At 43.1% G+C, this 15,067-nt stretch overlaps 1 protein-coding gene across 1 annotated transcript; it reads right to left on the minus strand.

Annotated features, from left to right (window-relative positions):
• Positions 1-369: 369 nt before the first annotated feature.
• Positions 370-5,398, minus strand: T265_15283 (hypothetical protein; the record flags this gene model as incomplete). Its single annotated transcript, XM_009177394.1, has 2 exons — positions 370-794; positions 5,314-5,398. Coding segments are annotated over 2 exons (510 nt in total), but the record flags the coding sequence as incomplete, so codon positions are not given.
• Between the last annotated feature and the right edge of the window lie 9,669 nt (positions 5,399-15,067).

Genomic DNA, 15,067 nt, shown 5'->3' on the forward strand with positions numbered 1-15,067 from the left:
GAACGTTGCCGAATATCTGTCAATTTAGCTTAAAACGAGTCTGCATAGCATCAGGCTTCACAGCGAGCCCCTTATTATGAATCCAGATGTATTCCACTGATATGTTTTGCTGACCTTATCGATCGTTTCGCGCAGGATCTCGTACTTTAGAAGTAATGATAATTCCTGTATTCTAGGGCTGCCCTGATGCATCTTGTTACCGTTGAACCAGGCAACGTTGACTGACTACTTCGGAATGATCAGGTTTCGTTCTCATTGGATACCCAAAAAGTGACCCGGTGTCTTCCTTTTTGATAGCGAGGAACTCTGCTCCGGGTGAAGTGAATTTGCAAAAAGATACTTGGCTCACTTTTTAAATCAAGACTCACCCATTGAGGACAAATAACTGACAGCCATCCTAGTGTGAGTATCCTCAGTGTGACTTGAAGGCGAGAAGTGCTGTGCACATTGCAACAGTAGTTGTACTGTTGATATCATGGCCGTTCGCAAGGCGGAGGAGCAGATGGGTGGTGTACGAGAGTGACCGTTTTCAAACAGAGTTCTTGAACTTTCGGCATACAATTCACCATCTAATCGGAGCCTAGTTAATATGGACGTCACACATCCGACGCTGTTCGACTCAGTGAAATCAGAACTGGCTGATGTTCCGGGTGACTTGGGCGAAGTAACAGACCCTTGTGTGGTATTCAGTGAACAGCGCCCGTCTGAGGTGCTTTGTTGACTGACGAGGAATGCGGGATCGGGTCCCGGGGAACAGGGATATCTCCGTGTGTTGATTTTGAGCCTCAATAATTCTGAATGCACAAAAGAATAAGAAACATGAGGTCATATTGCGCGCCGCCAGGTATGTGATGTAGCAAGAGAGCGGACCGTCACCTGTCAAGTTGTTGTATCCTGCACACACAGACTACTAGCCATTGTGACACTGATTAGTGTGTCGGATGGTTGGAGAATTAAACTTAAATGAAGCTGGAGATGTTACACTGCAAAATGCCTGTCCGATAGAAGAAAACGGAACACAAGGACGGGGTGGATTTAGCAATTTGCATAGAAACCCATCAAAGGTAGTCCGATCTCCTCTCAAGGTCGGGCGTGAAATCGGCCGTAACATGGATGCGACTTTGAAGAAACGCCCTCCACTTACCAGAACCACTGGGACCATGCTTGTAGGTGAAAAATTCGGTTAAAAACTAAATGGGACCAAGTCCACTTTTCTCAAAAATAGTTCCGAAAGCAACAGTACAACAGAGTTTTAACACACAGCCGTGACACGATTTCAGCCTCAAAAACGAGCACTTCTGGTGCTGGCATGGTCAAAAGTTCGTTCTGGTCACATGTCGGTGAGACTGATCACATGACTGAACCAAGTGGATCGTTTCGATACATTTACAAAGTGCTCCATAGTACACAGACATCAACCCAAAGGCCATGTTACGGCGGCCTGGATTAGCGTTATTTTGTAAAAAGCGATCATCACGAACTTTGAAATTATTTCGGTCACGTGACACATTTATTGTTTCTTCCAGGGGGCGATTCTACGGTACTTCCTGTTTGTTTTATTCGCCAAGCCGAGGTGAACTAATATTTTAACCCCTGGATATGTTGACCTGAAGGCATTGGTGTTTGTCGTTTTTAGTTCCGGATGGATTGTCCAAACTTACTTGAGATTTCCACTTGACTGCTGAGAGATTCTGTTGACCTTAAGGACATATATTTAGAAAAGATTGACGCGTAAAAACTATTTGTCTCAAAGTGTTCATTGTAGGGGGCTAGTTCTGCTTTGACAGCAAAACATGAGAACTGTCAAGAACGCTCCTTTGTTCCGGGTTTTCAAATAAATAGACGTTTCTTATAATGGGAAAGCAATGCACCACTACCTTGTGTCGGTGGCTGATAAATGCAGGCAAACAAACTTTCAGTTCGGTGATTTTGATGAGATTTCGGTCCGCCAGTGGAAAGAAGAAGCAAAGCGAAAATTCATTAGTTTTCTGGCACTCCCAAGGGTACAATTATCCAACAAAGAGCGATAACGCTGGAGAGTTTATGTGTTCTGCTCCCAAACACTAGATGTCTGAACAAAAAAAAAGAAAGAGTCTATTGTACTTGGCCCAATTGTTGTAACCAACAAACAAGTGGGAAATTGAAGGACAAGTCGTTGTTTGCTTACTGGCTGGAAAGAAACCCTGAGTCTGCCGTCCAGTCAACTTTCTTGATGGCTGGTGGAAGGAAGTAAACTAATACTTTCGTTTCGTCAAATTAGCTTGAGACTATCATGAAGGCAAGATTGTTTTGGACAAGATATCGATTGACGTTTCTTCATTCTGTCCCAGAGAGAAACAGACAAGGCAACTAAATATATTAGGAGCACTGGAAAACGTTTCCTCATTGTTGAGAGTCGTCAGCTGTGTGCGCATCGCCACTGTTTATGAGCGATATTCAACCTTCTGGCTAGATGTAAATAATAATAATAATAATCGTTCAGCTGCAAGCTCCTTCCGGTGCCTAGCTGTCATGCCACCCGGAGGAAGCACGAGGGCTGGAATAACACCAGGTCACCCAGGCCTAGACAGGGGAAGTCGAGTGGCAGAGGTCAGGTTCGAACCACGGACCTTCCGATCAGTAAATTCGCGCTCTAACCACTTGGGCCATCTCGCCCCCCCCCCCCTAGCTAGATGTGTGAATATCTCACCGTACAGCTATGAGTGGCTGGCCAGTTGTCAACTTTTGGTCATTTTCTGTCTCTTACGAGTAATGTCATTGTCATCGTTCGACGTGTCGCATGACAAGAATGGATTCTCGGTAAACTGTCTACATTATCAGCACATTCTTTTCTCCTTATACTGATAGCTCCCGTCCTGTTCTGACACAACCAAACTGCTTAATCTGTATCACTTTCGCACTGCAGTTCTTCATTCTGTCTAGGGTTTAGTGACAAGCATATGTGTGCAGATTATACGAAGGATGTTTTAGCCCCGAAAATTGGGCTGGATGCAGTATATTCAGCTACTTGGATTAAGATAAATCCAACTGAGCACAGCAAATAGATTCGTCATACACTTTACTTTCAGAGTAATCCGAACACATATTTTCTATTTTAGTTAAGTGGAGACACTGTTTTTTTTTGCAAATGGACTCTTGTGCCTCTCACAGTTTTGTTTCACCGGTACCATTGTTCGGTTTTCCAACAAACAGTTAGAAAGCACGATTTCGGTTGCGCAATGGGTACTTCCATTAAAGAATGTGTCCAGCACCAGAAGCTGCGTTGATTAAGACATGTGTTGCGTATGCCTAACCATCGTTTGCCGAAGAGAGTGCTGTTTTCTATGCCCGACTCAGAGTGGCGTAAGCAGAGATGGGCAACCCTTGGCTGAGGAGTATGAAGGAGATCACGAAACGCTTGGGTGCTGTCGGTGCTACTCGCCCTGCAGGATGTCGACCGCGTGATCCTCACTGTGCCTGGTTGGAGACACTACAAGATATGGCTGCCAACCGATGTTAGTGGCGTTCTTGTTGTCACTTTCTATCCAGATCACCTGAGTGAATGTCTGGAGGTATAGGCACCTCGGAATGATTGTGGTAGGCTAGCACTAAGTCCTTTCCCCGTCCATCCTTACTCTTTTCTTTACAATAAGGCATTCAAAAAAATCATGGTTCTACGGCAGTGAAGCATCGGTGTTGAACGCTGATGTCATGTTGTCAATGATAATGATGACGCAACAACCAGTTGAACCGAAACTCGTGAAAAACGGTCCGATACTGCGGAAAGTGTATCGATATTGACTTCATCTGAGTAAGTGCATCTAACCTACTTGGGGAAATACACTCCTTTTCAAATTGCACACGGCTGAACTTCATCGTGATCTCTTGTTCGTGATATTTTACCGATACAAAGAACGCCTTGTTTTTCGGTTGAGATATGGCAGTGTATTTCCATGGTGGAGCCAAATTGGTTGATGAGGACTCATCGAAAGCCAACTGCGAGGTTCGAGTGTATGTCATCTTTGTTTCCTTGAATCGAGGTTGCCGTTAACACCGAATTGGTTTGCAAATGAGTGTAATTCGCAAACAGCTTGGTGTCCAGGTTGAACCTAAGTTTGACGGAAACTCGATGAATAAACCTACCTACTGATGATGAGACCTAAGAAAGGCAAAACCGTTCATGGACCTCCGAAGAGTCCTCATCAACCGGGAACGTGTGTGTTTCCTACTCTAACTTAGCGCGTTCACATTGAAGGGGTGCTAAACGAAATTTTTCCTATCGCACTATCTAACTGGATGTTTGTTCAGAGGTCCACCATACTCTCTCCCCCTAAAATAGGAAGGACTTGCCCTCCAAAGAGCTTCCTTCAATTCGGCGTCGCATGTCTTAACATCAAGATGATACGGAAAAACATCGAAGGCTTTGAAATACACACAGCATACTTCCACAGCAGTATTCTGACCAGCATCATGCCAAACACTGGAACCGTACAAACCTCAACAGAGTAGTCGAAATCCCCACTAAGTTTTCTTGGTGACTTCTAGATATTGAATTAATGCGTAGATATAGGCTGAAGTTGAAATTTTGTTAAAGTAGACACGCTTCTCAGACGGAAAATTATCGCGGAACTGGTCGAAGGCCAGGTACTGGTTTTCATTGTTGGGGCCCATCACATAAGCTCCCGAACTTCGGTCAGCCCTACTCTTTACTTTAGTTAATGTTTCTGCATATGTTGAAGGAACCCACCATTTGCAAAATGAGATTCATTCAAGCCTCAAGCAAACACCATCTTGATGTTTAAAGCCATCCAGGAAGGAGAGAAAATCACCAAAAACTTTGCGACCAAGTCCAAAGGAAACGCAAAGAACACTGAAAGCTCTGGTCAGACATGGGGTTTCCTCCTCAAGAATACCTAGGAAAGGCGTGCATCTAGAACAACATCGACAGAGGAGCCTTGCTTTCAGGTGATTTCTGAAGGTCTATGTAGCTTGATATATTACGTAAACGCCATTTGTTCGCCTTCCACCAGCAATGGATGTGGCCCAATGGGATGTAAACAACAACTTTTGGTCACTGGCAGAAGCAATATTTCGCACGGCATGCAGTTGGTTCTACCAATAGCATCCTTTATTAATGTCTAACGATGGTATCGACAGAGGTGTGCCGATCAGTTTTTATTGACCGTATAAATGTGTTTCTGTACACTGTTTGACATTACGACTCCCAAAACGTCGTCTGGACAAAGAGTACGGGTTACTGACAGGCAGTCGAAGGAAATAACCGAGTTTATGTTGTAAGGATTTTACGAAAGTATATACAAAACCAAAGCATACCTGCGAAATAACAGCGCCGATGTGCTAGTTCGTCCAGTTTCAACGCCTGTCTCTTGAGTACAGGTACCAGTCCAGCTGGGAACACGTCTGATAAAAAGAGAACAATGATAAGGATACGGTATACTAGAAAGTGAAATTGCCACAGAATGAGCAAACTTTCAGCACTCCGAAAGCTACGTTTCGGATGTCATTGGTTCTTCACATGGAAACAGTTCAGGAGCATAACAGCCCACGAAATGGACTTTTATGGAACATGTGCATATAATACATAGCAATCGGTTTTTACACATCCTAAATTGGTCTCAAAATACAAAAATGAATCACTGCTTTGGAAAGTTTCTTTTTGATAATTTGATCATTCGCGACAAAAATGTCACCAGGTTTCAAATGATTCCAACAAGCCATTTTAGCCAGGAGATGAAGTGTTTCGTCTGATCGAATTTTCCAGGTCCCCGTGGTCCTGCATGTTTTAAACGCCAATCCAGTTTCGCCAACAATACTCAAGAATAGTGGTAGGTGGATTCAACCGAGGACAGTTGACTTTTCGTCTTTAGGCAAGCCCGATACTGGTGTTTTCAATGGCAACGACGCGTATAGCGGGATCTGCAGAAGCTTTATGGCAAAGGTCGCCCATCTGAAGTTTTAGCTCGAAACGACGATAGAAATAATAACTTGAAAGCTTTGGCCGAACAAAGAAATGTGTGTCGTAACCTGCTACATGTTCTGTGGTCTCCGTATTGTTTAACTCAAAATATCTGATGACCCATCGAGTAAGACATCATGGTTTGATCCCAACAATACAAAAGTAATGCACTGTTAGAGACGGGGGGACGGGAAGGTGAAATACGGAGTCGAGCTGATTTCACCACTTACACGCCTTGTCTATGTTCAACAAAAACAAAAGTCACACTGGCTGACTGCATCAGGTTGCAATGGGACAAGATCTTTGATTTCAAGCGACTAAGAAGCCGGAGAAACGTGCACGCATGTGATATGCGCTCCAAGAGCTCCTCTATGAGAAAATTGATTCTGTTCACTTGAGTCCAGGCCTGACAAAATGCCATTCGGACGGTTCCGTGACAAAGACCAAACGACAATTCATAATGCGCATCCCCTGCTGAGACGTCCCCATGTAATGTGGCATTATTTTTCAGGAGGGTGTAAAAATTTATCACCGGTTTGTTGCCGGCAGAAATTCTGTAGCAGACTCCTCACGAGAACCATTAACTTTCGGAAGGAGGCGAAATTCTATGTGATGTGTTAACAGACATTTATGCAACATACGAAAACTCAATCTTTAGTTCTGACAGGGTTGCAGATAGTTGGCAATTGACAAGTCATTCCGATGGATAGTACTCTCTACGTTGTTGAAAAGAGGGTGCGCTATGGGCCTTCACGCATTTCTTGATGGAAATGCCTTACAAAAATTACAACAGAGCTAACTTCTCGTAAAATATTGTCCTTTGTTCACGAAAAGATATTAGCAACTCTGGCTACGATTTACAGCGGAGAAATGCCATGCATCAGGGAGCGAAAGCCACTAGCAGTTGGTCCAGAAGAATGGTTGTTGAAAACCTGAAGCCAAGCGGGACATACATTGAGTAATTTTTGGAAATTTGCCCAGTTATATCCGGTTTGCATAGCTGTGTGGAACACTGTTACGCGATTAGCCCTAAAACTCGTTAGCTACTGTGTACTTATGAGCCGACACAGATTACGCAGTCCTTTACTAAGTGGAACTACTGGACAGTTTAACAAACCTGTACAAAACACATCCAAGCATGCGAAGCAGGCATGCCAATCCGAAGCACTGAACATCCTCAAACAGAATCTTTGAATCATTTGTACAAGCCTGACGTCAACTCAATTCACTGATAGTTGGTCCGCTCAGAGATATCGATTAAACATGGCGTCAAGGTAAACTGCGTGAAAGACAAATAGGATGGAGTTCTTCGCTTGAAAAAGCTCAGTTCCTTTCAAACCATCAAGCGAACACTTTAGACAGCATATTGCCAAATTGGTGCATGCACTGTTTACAATTTACCTCCGCAATGTGTAACAGCAGACGGAGTTGTATGGGAAAACCTGCACTGATAGCTCGAGCTTCTAAAGAAACTACCTTCAGGTGAATTATGCTTGGTTGTAAAACTGGGTCGTTTGTCGCCTGCACAGTCTCATAAATGCGTCTTACGATGGGTCTTGTTAACCTGGTTTAAAGCGAAAGACTTATAGCCCATAAGAGGCATATGGATGTTACCCAACATGTGCGCAAGTCCACATTATGCCTGATTGATCAGTATTTTGAACCAGCTTGCGGATGGAACAGGGTCATCGCTGAACTATTAGCTCGAGAGCATTTGGACCCATCTGACTGAGCCGTATCAGAAAACTAGACTTGAATTTAACTCCCAGTGTGTGCGTGTTCGTAAGAGAAAAGGAAGAAGTCTGACACCTGTGGAATTCACCTAAACGATATTTCGATTCAGCTGTTGTTTCTGGAAATTCGTATTGGTGGAGAGTACGCCTAATGGATATTGAACAAAAGCAAGAACTGCACAGAGTGATACAGTCTTCATGCATAACAGAATAAAACAAACAAAAGTGCCAATCTTCTACACCATGTGGGTTTCAGTGGTGATGTAGGGATCACAACAGAAGGCTTCGATTTAGTGATGGCCACTGAGTTGATGTCTGAGTCACGACAGGTTTCCAATGGATAGAATTTTGATGGCGGAAAGAAACTGATGGTGAGGGTGAATCTTGGAAAAAATGCTGAGAGTACACACAAGCATGTCAACCTGCTACCCTTCCTAGACCAAAAATGACTTTGGATTGTAACCTTCCAAAAATAACGCCTTGAACCTTGCCTTCGCAGTATATTACTGAGGTTTACTCTAGATCGGTAATTTAATTCCCCTAATTATTGGTCAGTTCCTTTTAAGGCTGTAATTCTCGACTTGTTCATGGTTTCAAAGTAACTGTGGTGCATAATTGGTAGAGAACATCTAAGTACTGTATACCCAATTCCAAAAGCAGACTTCACACTACTTCACTGCTTCTATTCGATATTTCACACAACCCAATAACTCGTGCCTCGTCCTTTTTGTCAGAAGACTTAAAGCGGATGGCGACTGTCACATGAACGGAAGCAGGAAAAAGGCAAGTGTTGCAGCCTATTCGAAAAGTCTGAAGTTTAAAGTGTCTGCAATCCTGAAATTGTCGAAGTGAGTAATGAAGAGCAATGCACCAAATAAATCCAAAAAGGCCTGTGGTCTTTCGTTCACGATTCTCAATACGAAATCAGTAATCAGGAGGAGTAATTTCCAGATGGGAATTCCGCAGGTACGGAAAAATTACCCTACAGCCGGCCAAAAGCAGAGAAACTCCGATTGTGAATTGACATTCCATACTGTCAGCGAAGCCAATCAACGCTGAAAAGCACTGTATAGCTGCTTCATGCTTATTGGGAATCAACAGTGGTGCGCATCCAATGAAATCTAGTCAGAATTCTTGAAACCGCGACCCCTCGGTTAGCTGTTCAAACGGTCAGCCGTTGGTTAGTTGGTTCAACTCTCCTGGAATTTTGTGAGCTGCACAATGTTGATGATTCCAAATGAGGATAAAACAGCTATTCAGCGCTTCCCGGGATTTTCAGCTTCACCCGTAGGATAAAATCTCAATCGAAACTTCCCAAGTCTCACCCACACTACCATCTTCCTTTATTCCGACAAACCCAGCTGAATCCTGTCAAGTATCAAAAGAATATATCTCAGTCTCCTTGAGCGCAATTACCGTGAAAAACTGAACCCCGGAATGCCTGTTAGAAAATTTGCTCTCTTAGATACATACTACTCGTAAGCGTTCCTATGATGTAATCCTTCAATCTCGTATTTTGAGGATTACACAAAATAACTTTATCCTTAGTTTTGTTTGTGGTGGAATTTATAAACTATCAGACTACTCAGCAGGCAGTGTTATATTTGCCTTTCGGCCAAGAATCCGAATTTGCCAAAGTGCCCAAAATGCCTACTGTGGTCTTCCGTTACCAAACTAATTTGCAAGCAATTATATTTTGCCAGCTGAGTACAATTTGGTTTCAAGTAGAACACGAGACAGATGGAAACTCGAGACTTGACGAGTTCCAAAGATGGCAAAGTTCATTGTGAGAAGTAAAAGAGTTTTCAGCAACCATATGAGTAGCGTGCCCCGTCAAGAACATGATTAAATCGTGATCGAAGTTGCATGCGATGGTGACGCTGGTGGCGTTTTCCTTTTCAAACACTCATGAAAACTGACTTTGTGGGAACGCTATGTGTTCCTCGTTAGCTTCAATTATCTGTCAGCTGGCGCAAACAAGTTGAACCTCTAATGAAAACCAAATTGATTTGCAAACGAGTGTACTTCTCGAAAACAGTTTGACGGAAACTCGGGGACTGCGCCTACCTGATGAGCCCCAAGAAGGGCGAAACCGGTCGTGGGCTGTTGAACAGTTTTCAGCAACCTTATGAGTAGTTTCCTTCACGTTTAATATATATTATAAATGATCTGTTTTTCTCTTTACCCCAGTAAGCAGCAAAGCCTATCACACATCTGATCGGTTTATCATTGACTGTTACCACAGAGCGTGATTTCAATCCGGGCAATTATAAGGCAAGCGTTGTTTGCGTTATCACCGTAATCAACAGTGACCAATGGCTCCAGATCGCGTGGCTCTGTTTATTGATAAATATCAGGATGAACTGCGTGTTTCGTAATAAAATCTCAATCCATTTCTGACAGCATTATTTGAACCATATCCAGTGTGTACGAGAGTCGGTGAAACATTCGAACTGTTCACTGACGGATACGGTAGTACAGCTGATTACGCAACGCCGTGCAGCTATGTTCTAACAAACGATTTGATTTATCTCGGGGGATCCCCTCAAAGGAGACATCAGCTCAGCTGAGTTTGCTGATAGTGTTTTCAATCCTTCGATTCTAAACGATGGACTAACCTATTTTGGATCAATAATACCCCGAAAAGATTCGAAGCAAGTGAAGTAGCTAGCTCAACCCACGAAGTGAGGCCAGCTCAGCTACGACTTGTATGATCTTTCACCCAACTATTTTTCTGAACAGAGATACCGGTGGTAAAACACTGAAAATAGATCTTTGTCGTGGTGGTAAGTTTTGTAAACCATACGGAAGTATCAAATTCCCTGCAGCGTTGAAATCTCTGAACTGGATAGACTACTTATTTCAACTAATCAGCTGTAAACCATGTGTCAAGGACTCATAGTTCCAACTGCTTCAGTTACGGTTGTCGCACACTCGATAACCGGGGAAGGTACAGCCGGACGCTAAATGTGATGGTTTGTGGTCCAGTGATGCTGATTTATTAAAGTTGGACTCAGACAGCTACACGCTGAAGGCAACGGCACTGATGCAGGAGAGCCGTTGACTGTGTAACCACGTGATATCTCCTAATGTCATTCACCATGAATAAGTCGAGTGCTGGCGATCCATTCCAGGAAGGCTGCAGTTTTCAAACCACATGAGTTTGCCACGATCCCTCGTTTGATTTGTTGCCGCATCGCTGACCCTTCGCCTCTCGATCGTTTTTACCCAGCATAAGGTTGGGTGAAAGAAATATGCGATATAAACGATCTCCTGATAGGTGAAGCACATGTACCAGTCACCGCAAGTTATGGAGCATGACTAACTCATTCATGGCACAAGAGTTCCTTTTTTCTCTTAAGACCATATCACATAACTAAGTATTGTCAACCCAACAGTCCCACGAGCCAGTAAATTAGAAACACCAAAGATCAAGCATAGAAGCAGAGAATCACGTTTCTGACCACCGGAACCCTATGGATTGCCCTGCTAAGGTGTGTGCTTCAACCTGAACAGCTTGCCCAATACATGTCAAAAGTTCACAAAGCTCTCCTGGCTTTTCGAATCTCGAGCCAGCCAACAGAGACGTATAAAACTCTCTGGGTGAAGGAAGTTATCTACCAAGTCTAGAGGCTCTGGTTTGATCGCATCTAGTCGTTCAGCAACACCTTACACTTCGTAAGTGTGAAGCGCTTACCAAACCGCTGGTAGAACCACTCAAGTGATTCAAAATAACAAGGAGCCCTAAATGGTATGAATCAAGAGGAGCAATACCATCCGCGCAATACCATCTGTGAGCTTAAGCCCCGGGAGCATTTCGATCCATGAGGTTCCAGAGGCAGACGGAGAATTTACAAGCAGCACGTCACATACAAAACTGACCAGGGATGGTAAGAGAAGCCAGTCATGCCTTACACCACTGGACTCGATAAATCCCGGATGAATACTTGTACTTACACCTAAGCCCTCACAAGATTTGACATGCCCTAACTTTAGAAGGAACACTGTCTTATTTTATACAACCACTCAAGTCAACGGCAGTTTCCGGATAAAAAAGATATCTATACGGGTGGCACTAATCAGACACCGGTGCATTCTCAGCCAGATACCAGCTCAATTTGATTCACCTCACTGTGTCCGTAGGAAATCGGCCAACTTAGGCAAAACACTTCAAGGGGGGCATCTTGAATTCTGTGTAAACCAATGAACTCTAAATGGTTTTCGTGCGCTCTTTTTGAAGGCCTACATTATCGTGGAACAGCTCCTTGCCAATACCTTCCTTCACCTCTAAATCATCTGTAATAGAGCCACCCTGGCTTCCGATTATTTTTCTGAATGATTACTTGCTCCAAAGAAACAACATCTCGTACTGAGCTTCTATTGCTGATGAGGCCTTGTATCAAATTTTTGTTTGGCTTCACTTCCATTTACAAGTAAGTTTTGGTCTATTCGCCCCTCGACGGGACGCTCAAAGAGCGACGGTTCAAATAGATGCCACCGAAAAGTTTTCCACTTTTGACATACTAATATATGATATTAGTATTCAGTGCGTAACAAGAAACGTTTTCCTTAACAATAATTTAAAAAATGCAGTTGCATTCCGTCTGATTGCAGAAAGCGACAAGTCTGTTGCGTGCACGTTATGATGGTTTTTTTGTGAAGCCCTAATTAACTCTAGAAAGCGTGGGTTCTAACTCACTTTCTACCATCCGTAACACAATCCTGTCAGACACATTTAGCCAGCGTTCAAACCACATTGTTGCATGGCGTATCTAATCTACTTGCAATCTCTGTTGGCCGTCAAGTTCCATGCCTCCGGCAAGTTAGCAATAAACTGAACTTTGTGAAGATTGATTTGTTAGAAACTGTGCTTCAGAAGAGCTACACTTCTAGGAGTGAAAGTGATCAAACACAATGTTGCAACATGATTTTTGCACAAACAGCTAGGTACACGAGAACGAACGACTTGTTTGCTTGAACGAGCGAAATTCACCCTTCATTACTGAACAATATGCAAAATCTGTCTACTGAAAAGCAAGCTGTGCGATCAGCAACCTCCGATGAAAAATCCGCGCAAACCGTCTTCTTGCTATCCTACGATGGTATCAGATTACCCGAGAGTGCTAACAGTGTAGTGTTCCTTAAATAACGAACTGAATTACTCCTCTTTCAATGAGCCGTTTTACGGTACTGCCTCATATAATCGACCTGTCCATTAGGACTGGAGAGCTCAATATATATAATATCGGCAACCAAACGCGCCCTATTCTAATCGATTGTCAAATTAAGCGCGAGAGTCACATGATGTGATTCCGGAATTGAGAACAATGGAGAGGATGTAGGGAATCTTTCGAAAGGAGGAAACGCATTCAAAACGCGACGTATACAACTTTCAGACAGCGTATTTTGCTAGCTCAGAGATACCCAGGTTTGATTTTCCAAACAAGTCGAAATATTCAATTTTTCTCCGCTATCAATTAAAAGACGATGGGAGTATTGCATTTAGTGTTTTTACGCTTGTGGATTCTTATACTCCAGCACATTTTTGAGCCTGGAAATTAACCAGCTCAATTTGATTCACCTCACTGTGTCCGTAGGAAATCGGCCAACTTAGGCAAAACACTTCAAGGGGGGCATCTTGAATTCTGTGTAAACCAATGAACTCTAAATGGTTTTCGTGCGCTCTTTTTGAAGGCCTACATTATCGTGGAACAGCTCCTTGCCAATACCTTCCTTCACCTCTAAATCATCTGTAATAGAGCCACCCTGGCTTCCGATTATTTTTCTGAATGATTACTTGCTCTAAAGAAACAACATCTCGTACTGAGCTTCTATTGCTGATGAGGCCTTGTATCAAATTTTTGTTTGGCTTCACTTCCATTTACAAGTAAGTTTTGGTCTATTCGCCCCTCGACGGGACGCTCAAAGAGCGACGGTTCAAATAGATGCCACCGAAAAGTTTTCCACTTTTGACATACTAATATATGATATTAGTATTCAGTGCGTAACAAGAAACGTTTTCCTTAACAATAATTTAAAAAATGCAGTTGCATTCCGTCTGATTGCAGAAAGCGACAAGTCTGTTGCGTGCACGTTATGATGGTTTTTTTGTGAAGCCCTAATTAACTCTAGAAAGCGTGGGTTCTAACTCACTTTCTACCATCCGTAACACAATCCTGTCAGACACATTTAGCCAGCGTTCAAACCACATTGTTGCATGGCGTATCTAATCTACTTGCAATCTCTGTTGGCCGTCAAGTTCCATGCCTCCGGCAAGTTAGCAATAAACTGAACTTTGTGAAGATTGATTTGTTAGAAACTGTGCTTCAGAAGAGCTACACTTCTAGGAGTAATAGTGATCAAACACAATGTTGCAACATGATTTTTGCACAAACAGCTAGGTACACGAGAACGAACGACTTGTTTGCTTGAACGAGCGAAATTCACCCTTCATTACTGAACAATATGCAAAATCTGTCTACTGAAAAGCAAGCTGTGCGATCAGCAACCTCCGATGAAAAATCCGCGCAAACCGTCTTCTTGCTATCCTACGATGGTATCAGATTACCCGAGAGTGCTAACAGTGTAGTGTTCCTTAAATAACGAACTGAATTACTCCTCTTTCAATGAGCCGTTTTACGGTACTGCCTCATATAATCGACCTGTCCATTAGGACTGGAGAGCTCAATATATATAATATCGGCAACCAAACGCGCCCTATTCTAATCGATTGTCAAATTAAGCGCGAGAGTCACATGATGTGATTCCGGAATTGAGAACAATGGAGAGGATGTAGGGAATCTTTCGAAAGGAGGAAACGCATTCAAAACGCGACGTATACAACTTTCAGACAGCGTATTTTGCTAGCTCAGAGATACCCAGGTTTGATTTTCCAAACAAGTCGAAATATTCAATTTTTCTCCGCTATCAATTAAAAGACGATGGGAGTATTGCATTTAGTGTTTTTACGCTTGTGGATTCTTATACTCCAGCACATTTTTGAGCCTGGAAATTAACCCAAGTCTTGTTTCCTGTTGATTCTGTCCAGAAACGAATGGAATTGTAGATGAATAAGTAAAAATTCATTTTCAAAGCAATCCGAGAAGAAATTAACTGCACCCCACCCTCATTCGATGCCGTATCGTGCTCCAGAGGAAACAGTAAATCTGCCTGTGGTTTAAGCGTGCACAGCCGTGCTGCAGTACTGGACAAAATTGGGGGAAGTTAGACAGGGTACCAATGGGATGGATAGACATTCTACCTTGCCTTCATCTGTGGTTTATGTTTTCTATCTCAGGCGATGGTCTACTTGTTGATATTTCTTGGTACTAGATGCTCCCACAGTCCGGCTATTTTGCGTTTAGATCAGCTGGGCAAG

Source organism: Opisthorchis viverrini (assembly GCF_000715545.1).
Source record: "Opisthorchis viverrini unplaced genomic scaffold opera_v5_416, whole genome shotgun sequence".
In the NCBI taxonomy this organism is placed as follows: Eukaryota; Metazoa; Platyhelminthes; class Trematoda; order Opisthorchiida; family Opisthorchiidae; genus Opisthorchis; species Opisthorchis viverrini.